We start from the raw sequence: 17473 nt of genomic DNA on the forward strand, positions 1-17473 counted from the left end.
TGGAACAATGGACCAAGAATAATTTTGGTGGTTATGAACTTTCGCATCACAGTGTAAGTAAGAGAGTGCAATACCACAGTCTATTCGTGTGTTTTACTTCCATGGTCTATGGTACTGCAAAATTCTTGATTTAATATGTGGTGTCTGTCAGTCATGGTTGACATTTGGGAGAATGGATAGTATTATTGTTTTATAGGTGGGTATTTAGGTTGTGGGTTGGTAGTAGCATGGGTATAGGTTTAAGGTATTTTATAGTCCATGCACAGACCATCTATATGGTCTATGTTTATAACCCGGGGTTTATAGGTAGGTATATATGGCCTATAGATAGGAATGTAGGTAACAATGCATAGGTAGATGGTAGTTGCTGTTGGAGCAGGTGTGTAAAAGGGCCAGTGCTGACTTGGACAGATTGAATCAGATCGTTTCATATAACGGAGTATAGGTCTACTGCAATGTGAGTTCCTATAGGGCCTAGACAGTGTAGTATGTTCTTTGTATTTATTTTTTGATATATTTCACAAGTTTAGGTATTCTAAGGCCAAGCTCTCCCTTTTAAAGGGATTTTTATTACGTCTTAAGCAGATAAAGAAAGTTGCACAGTGTCTCGATATAGTGCATTATATTATAGACTTGTGATTTAATATTCTATACAGCACGTGGATCTGAGCTGAATGGGCTATGCGTGCTCCTTTCATATGATTATAATTCTCAAAACCTGGGTTTTACCTGACAACAAATCGAATTTTCTTAGAATGGCAACATCATATAGGGTACTGAGCATGCGCAGATCATCTGCGCATGCTCAGTACCCCATATGATGTTCAGATCGCAAAAACGTGTAGAACGGAAACTCTGCGGTATCTCATATCGTTTAAATGATATGCTTAGCCTGAGTTGCTCGGCCTATCTCGAACAAAATCGCCATGCGTGGCTGTTGAAAAACTAGTGGATTCGCCGTACTATCACGGCAATTTATATTGAAGATATAGGAATGATGACGCTGTGTAGTTCATTTTGATGAAATTATCTCAAAATACAAGCCATAGTTAAAACAATTCCCCCACTTTTAACCAATCAGATGACAGGAATCTATATGAAGTATAGACCACTTGGCACGTGACGTCATTGCCCGGCAGTATGCGCGAATTATGGCAATTTCCATTGTTCTTTGCCCTGCAGTGTGCGTACGCATCGTAGTTTACAAAGGGTACGTGGCACATTTCATATAGTACAAGAAAGTTATTGAAAAATGAACAGTGTAGCGGCTCGTTCAAGCATATCTATAGACGAGTCCCTTGCCTTAATAAACAGTGATGTCAAGTTGTCTATAATAATTATAATAGATTGTTTTCACTGTTTCAGATATTAATGGAGAAGGACTGTGTGGAAGTAGGCCAGCAATAGGAGTGATGTCCAGAATTGTTAATGGATATGATGCAGTTCCAGGATCCTGGCCTTGGCTTGGATCATTGCGAACATTATCGTCTGGACATTTTTGTGGTGTCAGCTTGATTTCTGAAAGCTGGGTTATAACAGCTGCACATTGTGTGTAGGTATCCTGTCTTAGGTATCCTGTCTTAGGTACACTGTAGGTACCATGTCTTAGGTACCCTGTAGGTACCCTGTCTTAACCGAGTTGCATCGTATTTTAAATTAAGGTTGTAATTATGTTTTTAATGTCGTCCCAGTGCACTAAATCAGCGTAATTATTACTAAGGAAGATAATAGAGGCCCTGCATGCTTTTATCGATTAAACCAAGGATTTGAACCGGTGTCCTTCACCGTAGGCCTAATCATGGCGCAGTGCTGTACATTGAATCATATGTTGTCATTAACCTATTTCATCATAGTGCATATGTTATGTGTGTGAGATGAACTGTCGCGGTAGATTGCAATCATGCTTTTGTTGAATGCATTTGAGTAGTACGCCATATTTATGGTATGATACGTCAGATGCACAACCTCTATAGACTAGTAATCTACAAAGAGTAACTAGCAATTTCTAAACTTAAATATTATAATATCTATAGTAGGAAGCTAGCCACGCTTATCGGAGAGGTTTTGATTCCCATACGCCGTGATCGTACGCCCAGGCCTTGCCGTCTAGATTTTAAAGGCGAGTGGTCAACCACTGGTCGAATCACTCTCGGAGCTGAATCACTCTCTTGTATGTAGTGGTCGAATCACTCTCTAGGTTTAAAAGATAATTCATACCAATATAAAACACTTACGAACTCTGCGAGCGGTGGCGAGCCAGAGCGATCGCTCGCCTCAAACAGCAAGGCCTGTACGCCTGTTTAACTATTCGCATATCCTCTCCTGTGACGGAGCAATTCGCTTTAGTCATTCTTAGTCAATGGCTGCAAGCTGTGTAAGCGTGTTCCGTAAGGCTGCGATCACATAGAAGTATAATACTGTATACGGTATTCGCTATACGATATACGCTTATTCGATCAGACTGAATTCACATAGTATACTCTTATGTGAACTCAGCCTGCTCGAATGAACGTATATCGTAGGCCTATAGGGTATACCGTATACTGTATACAGTATACTTCTATCGCAGCCTAAAGACGCGGACCATATCCTCTACCGTATGATAGACGACATGCAGGAACTTATGAAATTTAGCGCTTACAAGCTTAACCATAGCTATTGACTAAGAATTTAGTACAAGGGAAGTTGTCATGACCATAAGTTTTGTAACTTTATAATAATTAACTGACAAATAATCGACTTGTCATTCTTAAAATTCGGTGTTCGTCTATCGAAAGTGCATATAACTTGGCTTGCAAAGGTTGCAGCGTGGATCTGTTGCGGTGTTAGTTTTTTTAGTTTGCAAAATAGTTTTTATAATTTTTGGCTCTTTTCCAAGTGCAAAAATAATGGCCATTATTATGTACATGTATTTATTATGCCGCTATAAATGCAATGTACTTAACAAATTTCATTCACATTTTCTTCTCAGGAACACATTCAATGGTGATTACTCGGTTGGTAATCTGGTTTTTTTTTTACAATGCTTACTGAAACGTCTAATAACGAGCAAGTAAGAAATTTTGATGCAGTCATCGTATACAGAGGATTTCTGCTTGAAGACTTGAACAATGACATTGCATTATTACATCTATGTGAGCCAGTTACATTTACTGATTTTGTTCAACCAATTTGCCTAACAAAAACTTGGGAAGATGTGGATATTTTGGATTCTTATCAAGACTGTTGGATTGCGGGATGGGGCAATGAAGGTATGCAAACTTGGCATTAAAATTATGACATTTTTAAAGCTTGTGTGCAATTTTGCACTATTAATTATAGGCTTCTGAATAAGCCAAATAGGCATTGGAAGTTTGCAATGCATTGTGGGACAGTTTTTGGAGTTTTGGGACACTCTGCCGGCCCTCTGACCTATTGGGAAAATTCAGAAAAATTGGTTTTTGTGCGTACAAAATATAATCTAAAATGTTTTACAAGCATGAAATCAAACCTCCAAAGACATTATTATTGAATAAATTAATAATCTAAATATTTTTAGTTTAACATTGTGACAGTAATAAATTAATTCATAATAATTACAGCAATTTTCCCGATGTGACAGAGGTCAAAGCATGCGCGTATTGGGGGGGCTTTGGGGCGCCAGCCCCGGGGTCAAAGTAGGAGGCGGCAAAAACGAAGGGGCGGCGGAAGCAAAACGAATTAGCAAAGAAAAAAGGGCGCAAAAAAATGAAAAAGCATTTTTTTTTTTTTTTTGCTCCTCACTTTTTCAAACGACCGTGAAAAAAATTGGGTCAACCTTTTCGGGCTGTTAAGGAAGGGGCGGCAAAATTGTTTCTTCTTCAGCCCCCCGGGGTTGGGGCGGCCACGGTACGCCACTGCAAAGTGTCCCAAAACTGCTCTAAAAACCGGAAGTTACAGTGGTGATTGCGGGGGTGATTGGGTTTATTTTATGTTTTGTTTCAATATTTTGATAGGGCTATCCGTATTGTGACTCAAACAGTTTGCTGGAAATTGTGTGAGTTGCTTTACTTACTTTAGTATATTGAGGGCGCTAGTTTGACACGCTACTGCGGGTTTAGTGCCAGAGAGAATATGCAGAAACTTAAAGACCTAATGCAAAAGTATGTTTTCAATTTCAGCTCCTGACACTGACCTTCCGAACCGGTTGCAAGAAGCTGAAGTACCGCTACTTTCTTATGAAGAGTGTTGGAATATCTACTTAACCGGTACAACTTTTCAACTCCCTGATGGAGACATATGTGCTGGTGATAGTGGTGCAAGTACATGTCAGGTATAAACTTTTATGATTATGATAACTCAGAGCAAAGTATTCTCAGAGAGCAGAGGGTAGGCACTAAATTCACGGCGGGTTTTCTATTACCAACGCAAATCTTTGAAACATTCCGCTGATTTGGGAGCAAGAAATTGAGACATTCTTCTCTCGCTTATGGCTAATTCATATCGACCCCTTTAAAGGTCCACAATCGTTGGCCAGTCCAATTATGGAATGTCAGGAATGTCTGTGGTAAAGTCCTAGCATTATACCTATGCCACATAGCAAGAAGTCTCAAATTCAGATAATATCCCATCATGCATGCGCTAGGACTTAACACATATTCTGCATAAATATAAGTTGTAAACCCAGTGAGAAGAAAAATATTCATATTTTGAAAAAGGCTCCATCATTTCAGATCAGAAAGATATTCTCAATGAATTACACTCTTTTTATGAAACCTTGTACACTTCCAAATCTTCTCCTAGCAATAAGGATAATATACTTTCATATTTAGATATTTGATATTCCCCAATTTCTGGATGACAGTAAAAATAAGCTGAATAGGCCTATTTCCAAAGCTGAAATTTTAACTTTTTGAAGTCTTTAAATATGGATCGTAGCCCGTGGCTATGATGGTCTGTCAGCTGAGTTTTACATTGTTATTTTCAATGACATTTGCGACATGCTTTTAAATTGTTATCACTACTCTTTTGAGCAAGGTTTCATGTCTAGTTCACAACGCAATGGTATGATTACCTTACTTCCAAAAAAGATAAGGATCCTCTCTTTGTTAAAAATCATCGTCCTATTTCGCTTCTTAATACAGATTATAAAATTATCGCTAAACCTATGGCTAACCGTCTTAAGCTTTTTTGGCATGAAATTATCCATGATGATCAAACTGGTTTTATGAAAGGGAGGAATATAGGCAATAATGTTAGAACTATTATTGATTTGATTGATTATTGTGACTCAAATGACATTCCTGGCTCTATAGTGTTGCTAGATATTGAAAAAGCATTCGACTCTGTTGAGCATGCTTATTTGTTTCAGGTCTTGGAGGCATTTAATTCTGGCTCAGGTTTCATTCAGTGGGTGGAAACATTTTATTGTAATGGGAGAAGTTATGTCAGTAATAATGGGTTTCTCTCCGAAGGTATTTCTATGGCACGTGGCATTTTTCAAGGCTGTCCGATTTCGCCTCTGTTGTTTCATTGCGCTATCGAGGTGCTTGCAATTTCAATCAGGAACAAGGAGAACATCAATGGCCCGGATCAATGGCATTAAGATTGGTGATGTTGAGAAAAAATTGAGTCTTTTGGCTGATGACACAACTTGTTTTTTGCATGGGGATTTTGAGTCATTTCACTTGGGTTGCGTATGATTGACGTTGAGGCTTTTTCACAAGCTCAGAAATTCGTCTGGTCGAAACATTTATTAGACCCCAATTATGATAACTTTTGGAAACTTTTAGAGACACAGGTTCTTAAGGTATTTCATAACGATACTACAGTTCAGGAAAGCTGATGTGCCAAATTGTTAGCTGAATCCCTCAGGGTTTCGTATTTGTTCAGAGATAAGGTGAAAGAGAACCTTGGGTACTGTGACTATCATCTTCAGAATTCCATTTGGTGGAACCGAAAGGTGCGTCTTAAAACTAAGAAGTTCTTTTTTTATCAGGATTGGTTTGAACATGGTATTTGCACTCTGCATGACCTTAATAGAGGTCATAACTTTGTGAAAGCATTTGAAGATCTTGTTATGGAATTTGATATCTCTAGTATTAGGGACAGAAGAAAATACAACACTCTTATGAATGGTATTTTGGTTCTACAGTCCCAAAACAGTTCAGGTGAATATTTTTGATAACATAGTTGCTACTCTGTTTGAAAATGGCAAAATTACCAAGTATTGTTACAATATTTTGAAAGCAAAGTACAGCCCTGTAAACACCGAACTATTTTGGATTGATGCCTTGAATCTTGAAGATGATATTGAGTGGAATAAAATACATGATAACAACTTTACATGCAGTATTGAAACTAAGATGAGAGCATTTTACTTTAAGGTTTTTCATAGAGCTGTTTTTACTAATAAATTTCTTCATAAGATTAGTAAAACTGATTCTCCATTTTGTTGTTTTTGTAAAAAAAAATAATGATGAGACCCTGGTACATTTGTGTTGTGAATGTGGAATAAAACCGGTGAGTGTTTTGGATTCTCAAATTTTCAGAAAATGTTTGGTTTGGATGTTGAAGAATCTGAGCGCAAAAATGCTATCAACTTTCTTGTTTTATGTTTAAAATATTATATTCATAGACGCAAATTTCAGGATGTCAATCCTAGTTTTCAAGCTTGCAAGAACATGGTGAATGGCACAGAATATAAAATTGCAGAAAGCAAGGGAAAACTGGGTAATCATTTTAAGAAATTTTCTTTTGATTTTGGTTTTCACCGGCTCGGTGGACTCGCAGTGTTGGCGTCGCCAAAACAAATCAGTCTCTTCTACCATGTCTACAGTCTTAATGTCGCACTTAGCAGTGACGCATTGTTAACAGCGATATTATTCAATCGAGAAGAAGATATTTTAAAATGACTATTGCCCGGGCAAGAGTAAAAACAAGACTTTTGCCCGGGCAATACCGTAGTTCATTTTTGACGTAATTCTTTATTAGGGTATAGCTAACTCCATGACCGCACTGACCGTAATGAATTTTATGATGTAAAATATATGAATTGTACGACATATGTATGATAGTACAGGGCGCTATGGGTTTGGGATTTTACATTCCTACATTAATGGAACCAATGTTTTTTGCATCCTTAAACCTGAAATGATAAGAATATGATTGGTTTCATTTTTTTCTATGCCCCTGTGGTTCCCACGAGAGATCGAAGGTCACAGTGGGGGAAAAACTTAAAAATAGTTTCATCATGTTGTAATGTATCTCAAATTGTTTCTCTCATCACAGGGAAAAAAAAAAAAGTCAATTGTCATACTTTTCTACGGTGATTAGTTAAGGAGTTTATACAAGGTTGAATAGGTCATATGTCTAAAATTTCATACACAGAGGTCAAAATTAAAAAATGGCCCGATTTCATCGAAACTGGTCTCAAATTACAATTTAAGTGCATATTTGTACTGTCATGTCCCCCTTCAGAGTTCATAAAACCAGAGTCCAATTAGACTACTCCGTAGTCCACTTGGATCGTGCATACTTAGGCTTTTCCTTTACACATAAAAATCCAAAAAAGTCGTCTGCATGCATCCAGCCCTGCATGCATCTTCAGGCGGTGATGGAAGCGATATCGCCAATTTTAGGTCGCCATTGGATTAACACATAATCATGAAATCTTCACAAACAATTCTAAATTTGTTATGTGGTGTCAAAGCAAAATTATCTTACTCTAAAACCGTCGGGGTTCTACAAAGTACCCCACTGCAAGTATGTTAATTTTCCATTTGTAATTGTTAACCGTGTATATTGAATGGGGCTGTCAGCCATGTATCTTTGCCAGCCTCGTACGTCACGTGTTGCGCTTCCTATGCCGCCTGTGCATCTTTTTCAGGCACCGTGCTCCCTCTGTTTTCATACTCGAGCTTTAAATACCTTTACACATTACACATAAAACTCCGATTGTATGCACAATTGATAGAATTTCCTGATCTTTTCACGTGAGCAATTCTTCAAAATAAACAGACTGCTTGGAGAGTCACTGGTAGGCATGAAGGGAACCCTCTTTCAAGGAATAAAAAAACAAGTAAGGCAGGACTCGGACACGAATTACTCAGAATGTAGATTGTAGTACACGATATCGAGACTATTTATTACAATATAAATATCGAGTAAAACTGGATTAATTTTTATATTTCTCAAATTCCCGCTCAAATTTCGACTATGACATAGTCTAGAGTCCAATAGAAATATGTATATACAAGCATGACATTTGACCCATAATTTCATCTGATTCTTAGGTTATAAATTTCTCAAATAAATTATTTTCCAATTTGGTTTGCCGAGACAAATTTCGATTGAATCGGTGCATTTTTGAAAATATGGCTTCTGTGCATGAAATATTTGACATATGACCTTATTTAGTCTAGTACTCATTAACTAGTACCCTAGTGCAATATGACAAGTATAGGGCATAGAAAAAAATAGGACCGATTCTAGTTTTATCCTTTGAGGTGTAAGGATGCCAAAAAACATTGGTTCCGATAATGTAGGAAAACTAGGTGTGACTCAAAAGTTACCCATCAGCGCCCTGTACTATGAGCGATAACATACTATGCGGGTGGGTTGTATTTCCTTAGGGTGATAGCGGTGGACCATTATCTTGCCGTGGAGATGACGGCCGATGGCATCTTGTTGGTATCGTTAGCGGCGGCATTGGCTGTGGACGTTTACCTTCTTTCTTTACCAGAGTTTCCCGGTATTACTCGTTTATTGAACGTAACATCAGGCGACATGAAGGTACATTTCTTACCAGCTTTTCATATAAGATATCCATGCTAGCGTACAAAAAGCTAAAGTTAAAAGTAGGCGCTTGGGAAAGTATGAGTTACTGATAATTCATAAACTGTTTTGTTCAATCTTCAAATGGGTGAAGACGGGGATATGTGACTAATAATATCCTTTTTCAACGTCTGTTCATCCAATGACCATTTTTTTTTCTATTTGGCTGTCGTCACCCAAGACTGCCGTTTTCAAGCATTCTGACCAAACATCTGATACTGTTTAACCAAATGATCCAATTTCTCTCAAATTTCATCATGCGTCATTTCAATTTTCTTCAACAATTTAAGCTAGTTATTGACACTTTCATGTCAATAAGTATAGCTGTAAATATGGGCGCAGCGTGGTATACAGGTTAAGATCTTTGACTTTGGTTGGTGCAAGAGCTCCTGGGCTTAAATATTCGCTTTCCCCGTGGCTCATCTAGAAAATGCCGGTGGCAATCTCCATTGGCTTAAGAAATTTTTCAACATGGGGGGGCTGACTAAACACAAATTTTGGTGACCCATCTTGGGTTGTCAGGAAATTTTGCGAAAGATATGTCAAAACACTCATTTTCTCCGGTATCTGGTCATACTTTTTGACTTCATCTAGATTTATTGGAGGGAGGGCTGAGCCCCCAGACCAAGATTATTGAGGGGTGAGCCCCTGCAAGCCCCACGCGGTTCCTAAGCCTATGATCTCACAGTCGAAACGCCCGATTATTGGTTACACTTGCATTTCCAGTAAAATCTATCCACGGCGACCCCTTCATCATCAGGTCACTTGGCCAGGCTGAGGTTTTATCAGCCTTTCACCCCGGTTTGAGCTGATAAATCATAGATATGCTTGACATAAAATATTACGTGCCCAACTGCATATTTTGACGAAGTTATGACCCCCATTGTTCTAGTGTTATTGAGTGACCTCTACCTTTCTGTGCCTTCTCATGCACCAAATGACCTCTTTTTATCATGTTTATGGTGCCAAGTATATCATCCAGAGACCCACATCGTATGCCTCCCACAGCAGGGTGCATTTTATTCATTATTCTTTGATTTGTTTTATATTATGATTTTTTTGTATTATGATGATATTTTTATTATTGAACTGAAATCTAATAGACTGATCAATTGTGTTCATCAATTTCAGAGTGCATTTCTCCCGATTTACGGTGCAGTAATGAAGTATGTGGCAATCCTACATGTGTCTTAGAAGAACAGCGTTGTGATGGTGTACCTCATTGCCCTGATGGTGAGGATGAAATAATCAACTGTTGATAGTATGATGACTCGGACTTCCATTAACCGCGAAAGCCGGGCAATCGGCTAATCGGCCTTTATAATACAGACACATCATTATAGATAGGCCTACTGCTTGATGATTGGTTTGTATCCAGTAGTAGACGGCTGTACTGATGCCAACCTGTTTTTTGTAGCTTAATGTGCAGTTTATTCTGTAGGTGACGGGATGTGTCTAAATCTAAATATGAATGACGGGATATAATGTAACGGAATAAATTTAAATATAAGACTTTATATACTTCATTAATATATTCTTGTTCATTGATTGGTTAAAAGTGGATCACATGACCAAAAATAGTTCTACCATCAGTACTCCAATCCGTAAATAGTACCTCTAAAGCCGTAAATAGTATTATCAATGTCCCGGATGAGCCGTAAATAGTACCTCCAAGCCGTAAATAGTACTTTTGACCATGCCTTCCGCGTGCGCGCATTCGATGCGACGGAACAGTTCACGCACGCGAAACTGTCATAGCGTGATTTCGCGCTGCTGTAATTGGTTAGCCCGATTTTAGCCTATTCGATTTTTTTGAAGGGCAAAATATAGGTTGTGCTTAAATTGGTCGTGCTGTTCAGAAGCTGGAGAGTCAAAACGTCAAATAATTTTCTTTTAACCAATCAATGAACAAAGAACATATTAATGAAGTATATAAAACAAATATATACTGCCTTTATTCGAAGTTCTGGTTAAAACTATGGTCCCTCGTTGAGAGCAATAATACTATTTTCCTTCGGGGCTGCGCCCCTCAGGAAAATAGTATTATTGATCTCACCTCGGGCCCATAGTTTTAACCAGAACCTCTCATGGCAGTATATATTTGTATATTATTTACTTCATTAATATATTCTTGTTCATTGATTGGTTAAAAGTGAATCACATGACCAAAAATAGTTCTACCATCAGTACTCCTATCCGTAAATAGTACCTCTAAGCCGTAAATAGTATTTGCAATGTCCCGGATGAGCCGTAAATAGTACCTCCAAGCCGTAAATAGTACTTTTGACCATGCCTTCCGCGTGCGCGCATTCGATGCGACGGAACAGTTCACGCACGCGAAACTGCCATAGCGTGATTTCGCGCTGCTGTAATTGGTTAGCCCGACTTTAGCCTATTCAATTTTTTTGAAGGGCAAAATATAGGGTGTGCTTAAATTGGTCTTTTAACCAATCAATGAACAAAGAACATATTAATGAAGTATATAAAACAAATATATACTGCCTTTATTCGAAGTTCTGGTTAAAGCTATGGTCGCACCGAAGGAAAATAGTACTATTGATCTCACATCGGGCCCATAGTTTTAACCAGAACCTCTCATGGCAGTATATATTTGTATAATAACCACATTGTCAAAATCAATCAGGGAAGTATCCCAATGCTAATTAAAGTACAGCATATTTCATTTAATGAAATAAACTACCATTTCTCCCATCCTTTCTGCATAGACGGTCAATACATACAAACACATCCAACTGCAATCGAAGGTCCCGGGTTCAACCATCTCTAAATTCTCCTTTTATTGACTGATTTGTCTTCATATGTTAATGTAATAATTCTTACACTAGTGGAACCAATGTTTTTTGGCATCCTGAAACCTGAAATGATAAAAATTTGATTGGTTCCATTTTTTCTATGCCCCCTGTGGTTCCCACGAAGGGTCAAAGGTCACAGTGGGGAAAAAACTTAAGAATAGTCCTATCATGTTGTAATGTAATTTATATCAAATTGTTCTTCTTATCACATGGAATAAAAAATCAACTGTCATATTTTTCTACGGTGCTTACTTAGTTCAGGAGTTAAAAGGTCGAATATGTCATGTCAAAAATTTCACACTGGGTCAAACTTCTAAAAAAAAATACAATTTCATCGAAACTGGTCTCAAATTACTCCCCTTAACATAAGAAATCTCAAACATAATCCTCAAATTGTTCCTCTCATTGCTAGGAATAAAATTAGATTTAAATGTTTGTTTTCACTGATCACATTATCCCCTTTTAATTTCGAGCCAAACAAATGAGGTATAACGAAGAAAATTGCGATTTCATTCCAACGCCTACAATGCGTGTACTACGCTCGCCGATCGTATTACATGTCACTGCACGGAGCATCGCGCTCGACGTGTGTACATACAAGCTGACATCCACGGTACATGTTAGCAAGCACTCGATGGTTGAACTCTGAATAAAACCGGGTCGACCCGGTTTTAATACAAAGAGTTACAATTTACTGTTATTAAAGCACTTCAGGCTTAGTCTTTTACGTGGTATTTTAGTATACCACTGGGCATTATAATTATGCAAAAAGTAGAAATCCGAGTAAAATTGAGGGCGTCACTGTGAAGCAAATCACACATTATGGCTTTAAGGAGTTATGGTATAAGGTCAATTTTCAAATATCTCATGCACAGAAGCCAAATTTTCAAAATGCGCCGATTCAATCGAAGTTTGTCTTAAATTACTCCTCTCAGCAAACCAAATAGGAAAATAATTTATTTGAGAAATGTATAACCTCAGAATCGGATGAAATGGGTGCAGCCCGTCACTCAGAAGACCCGGTAGTCAGAACACCTGCTATTCAGAAAACCCATTATTCAGAAGGCCCGTTAGTCAGAACGAGTGGCGGACCTTCTGAATAACGGACATTCTGAATAGTGGGCTTTTTGTTGTATTTTATATTAAAGATCCGCTAATCAGAATTTTTTATGACTCATGACTAGCGGGTTTTCTGGCTAGCGGGCTGTATCCGTTACCCAGAAGACCCGCTACTCTCAGAATGCCTACTATTCAGAATTATGGCTAGGGGCTGTTTTAATCATTTGAAAGAACTGAGTTAGCCCTAACCCTAACCCCTAACCCTAACATTATTAATTTGCATAAAATAAGCTGTAAACCTCTAATCGTTGACTTTAATTTGGACATGCATGCTTTTTTTAGCATATATTTTGTACAGAGAAATCGTGGCTTCTTGATGATTTTCATTTTATTTAAGATTTACCCCGTACTTTCCCTCATTTGGGGATAAAAGCATAGTGTTGTGACGATAATCCATTTGTATAATTGAATATTGATCACAGTGCCGTGAGCCATGATATCCGTTCATCGAGTGAACGTTTTATCCGTGATCAATTGCACAATTTGGAGCGACGTATTTCCCGTGCTTTGATAAATGCTTCACTTCTTGTTGTTTCCCAAACCCTTACAGACGTAAACCAGGCTCATCTCCTAATGTTTACTGGTTAGCAAATGTTCTCAGTACAGATCCAAATAAGTAAAATTAGGTACTCACTAGAAATATTTCGATTGATCGAATCTACGATCAGATCATCAATCGGCAAGCAACCCATGTGACGTCATCAAGATCAGTCACAAAGATTGTCGATAACAACTAGAAACACCACCACTCACCAAACCAGAGTGAACAAGATTCCTGATAGGAATCGAAATATTTCTAGTGAGTACCTAATTTTACTTATTTGGATCTGTACTGAGAACATTTGCTAACCAGTGATTTATGAACGATCCTGATGAATTTGTTCAGAGTCCTAATGTTTAGTTTATATTGGTCAACATGATGGCTAATATATTGTCATCATGTCTTGCACATGAATTATATTCAATAATACTAGTTATGCTGCAATGTGACCCTGGTAAGACTTATCAAGACATACATAGTTTGTCTGATGATGTAAATTCACAATAAATGTCTTAAGGGGGTACTACACCCCTCGATAAATTTGTGTCTATTTTTGCATTTTTCTCAAAAACTAATAACACAGTGACAACAAAAGTTATGTATATTATAGGGCAAGGAATCCAATTACTATACTGGAATTTCAGTGACTCAAGACGAGTGATTCGTTATTTATGATAAGAAAAGAGGTACCGCTAGAATGTACCTCATTTCCTATCATATATACTGAACCGCTTGTCTTGAGTCACTGAAATTTCAGTGTAGTAATTGGATTCCTTGCCCCAATAATATACATAACTTTTGTTACCAGTGTGTTATTATTTTTGAGAAAATGCAAAAATAGTCACAATTTACCACAGGTGTAGTACCCCCTTAATTGTATTTCATTTGCTTCATTTCGTGTTAGTCATTCCTTTTCCCGTTCATTACCCCTCAACTCTTCTCCAAATCCGGTACCTCGCTCTGCTTTTCCCTTGGACTAATTCCCCAATTTAGCTTCATAATACGTGTTGGAGAATCCGGATTACAAAGGAAAAACATAGTTCAACTTGGTCTGCATGATAACTTTTAATAAAATGACAGTACTATGTAAATACTAACTTGTAGTTTATTAGTTTTATAATGTTTATAATATTAGTTTCTAGCAATATATACATTTTTAAGATTAAGTTAGATCTTGAGTAAAAAGATATGTTACATTGTGTAAAAAAGTATTTGAAATATTTTCACAATAAATTAATATAATGGTGATTCCTGTGAGTTCCTAATATTTGTTTGTGTATGTCTATATGTCACAGCTGAAAAGTGTTGCTATTTTTGCCGAAATATAAAAAGAAAAGGAATTCGAAAGATTAGAATTAAGAGAGTGGTTTTGTGTGGGCAATCGGTCATTGTGTATAAATAATATATGTATAAACTGTGTCAAAATGGGGTTACATCGCCAATACAATGATACCTTGCCCTTACATTGCACGGAGATGTATTGTTTTGAATTTCGAAACATTGTTATGGTATTATCAAATTGAATGAAGCTTGGGGTGATATGTACTGAACCTAAATACCAATAAGTTTGATCAGAACTGAAATGCACTTGTAATGTACCAGTTTTGAATGTGGGAGGAGCTATTCATGGTGTTCCAATGACAGTAAAGAAAAGAACAAAGGTTTTTCAAGAAACACGGGTTTTCCACTAGTTTCAAACCCCACCGCACACTACGAAACCTATATACTTGTGCGCCCTAAGGACAAACGCGACCCATTGCAGACAGCAGAGGCTATTTATGAAATACCGTGCCAAAACTGTCCCAAAACATATATTGGTGAAACTGGTCGCTTGTTCGGTACAAGACTTTCAGAACATAAAACAGAAACTGAGAAAGTGAGTGCAAAAAGCTTTACTAGGGCTCAAAGAAAAGTCTCAACATCAGAAATTCATAAATCAGCAATAGTAGAACATGTAGCAGCAAAAAATCACGTAATTGGGTGGGAGGAGGCACAGATCATTGACCAAGAAGCAGACAAAACAACACGCTGGCTGAAGGAGGCAATCTGGATAAGAAGTAGGGGGCATAACACCATGAACAAAGACGAGGGGGCTTACAAACTAGACAAGATCTACGATCAACTCATCAATAAACGGCAACCAGGAAGTTTGGAAACGTCATCAAGACCTAACAGTGTTGCCGTTTCATCAAACATCTAGAAACACCACAACAGAGTAATCAAGATTTCTGATAGGAATTGAGAAATATTTCTGAGTATAAAGTACCAGAATAATTGGATCTGAAAAAGAACCTTTTCTACTTTAATTGCACCCAATTAATATTTAGCCCGTGCGGTTTATGCAGACCTCCTTCAAATTAGTCTTGGCACTTCGTGAAGAAATATTCCGTACTAAATGTCAAGTCTGTAAATTAAAAAGTTGTTTTGCGTAGGCAGTCAGTATAAATGGAAGGACAACATTTGTTAAAAACTACACAAAAATATGGGGACTGCTCTATAATCCGAAGGTTCTATAATCCGAAGGTTCCTTAGTCCGAAGGTTCGCTAGTCCGAACATGTGTTCATAGCATTCGCTAGTCCGAATTTTAAAAGAGGTTCTCTAGTCCGAAAAAAACTTGAAAAGAGGTTCTTTATTCCGACGGTTCTTTATTTCGAAGGTTCTATAGTCCGAATTTTAAAAACGGTTCTCTAGTCCGAATATGAAAATAGGCTCTTTAGTACGAATTTTAAAAAGGGTTCTATCGTCCGAATATAGAAATAGGCTCTATAGTCCGAATTTTAAAAAGGGTTCTATAGTCCGAATATAGAAACAGTCTCTATAATCCGAATTCAAAAAAGGGTTCTCTAGTCCGACATTGCAAAACGGTTCTATAGTCCGAAACGGATACCGTGTTCTTTAGTCCGAATCAGTAAAAAGGTTCTATAGTCCGATTTTTTAAAACATTAACATTTACTGCGCCCTCTAGCTAGATAATACTAAAGCAGAGTTTAACTAATTTGTTTAAATGACTAAATTTGTTTAAATGTTTAAAAAAAGCCGCACCATTTACGTGACGGGATCGGGATGGCGCTATGAAAATTTGAACTCGACAATACTCGAATACATCGTAGAGTATTACTAGTATAGTATTATAATGGAATGAAAACAGATAAAAATTAAGAAAATATCACCAGAATAAAAATGAACGTCAATGTACGCTACGGAAAATATCCAAAGAAACCAACCATGTTGAACTTTAGCGGATTTGCATTTAACAATTGATGATTTGACACTGAAACAAATGATAAAAATGAAATTCGGACTATAGAACCCGTTTACCAATTCGGACTAAAGAACACGGTATCCGTTTCGGACTATAGAACCGTTTTGCAATTTCGGACTAGAGAACCTTTTTTTAAATTCGGGTTATAGAACCTATTTCTATATTCGGACTAGAGAACCTTTTTTAAAATTCGGACTATAGAGCCTATTTTCATATTCGGACTAGAGAACCGTTTTTAAAATTCGGATTAAAGAACCTCTTTTAATATTCGGATTAGGGAACCTTTTTTAAAATTCGGACTATAGAAACTTCGAAATAAAGAACCGGCGGAATAAAGAACCTTCGTAATAAAGAACCGTCGGATTAAAGAACCTTCGGACTAAAGAACCGTCGGAATAAAGAACCGTCGGACTATAGAGCTTCCACCAAAAGTATATAGTTTCCAAGAAACAGAAACACCGGAGCGACTGATTTCGCCAGACCGCAACGCCAACGCAGAAAAAAAGAGAGCGCACCACGGAATGGCAGGAACACTCGCTCCAGCATCCCTATTATACTATTACACATATAAGCAAGGAGGATTAATCAAATAACTATAGTAAGATGCTTGCATATTAAAACATCAGACATTTTCAGAATAATTAAATTTAGACACAGAACAAATTGTGAAACACTAAGAAAATAATGTCAAATTACACGGAAGCGATGACACACAAAAATTGATATAAAAGATGCCACACATATATATACAAAAGGCAATCATTGATTAAAAAGAAAGGTTTTCAGTTTTGTTTTTGTTTTACATGCTGAGGTAAATTGTTCCATTCTCTATGAGCAGCTTCCATGAAGAATCGCTGTCCATAGGCGGTACGCGGACGACGAGTAGGACGTTTGATAAGTAACATAATTTGTCACCAGGTTCGCCTTCGCTTAACCACTGGGCC

General features: G+C 37.5%; 1 protein-coding gene across 1 annotated transcript; it reads left to right on the forward strand.

The window, feature by feature from the left end:
- Positions 1-1443: 1443 nt before the first annotated feature.
- On the forward strand, positions 1444-11210 carry LOC140166398 (testisin-like). The gene is made up of 5 exons (XM_072189853.1): positions 1444-1552; positions 2972-3251; positions 4140-4291; positions 8592-8751; positions 9925-11210. The coding sequence occupies exons 2-5, from the start codon at positions 3023-3025 to the stop codon at positions 10050-10052; spliced, it is 669 nt and encodes a 222-aa protein (XP_072045954.1). The 5' UTR covers positions 1444-1552; positions 2972-3022; the 3' UTR covers positions 10053-11210.
- Positions 11211-17473: the final 6263 nt, after the last annotated feature.

Source organism: Amphiura filiformis, chromosome 12, assembly GCF_039555335.1.
Source record: "Amphiura filiformis chromosome 12, Afil_fr2py, whole genome shotgun sequence".
NCBI lineage: Eukaryota > Metazoa > Echinodermata > Ophiuroidea > Amphilepidida > Amphiuridae > Amphiura > Amphiura filiformis.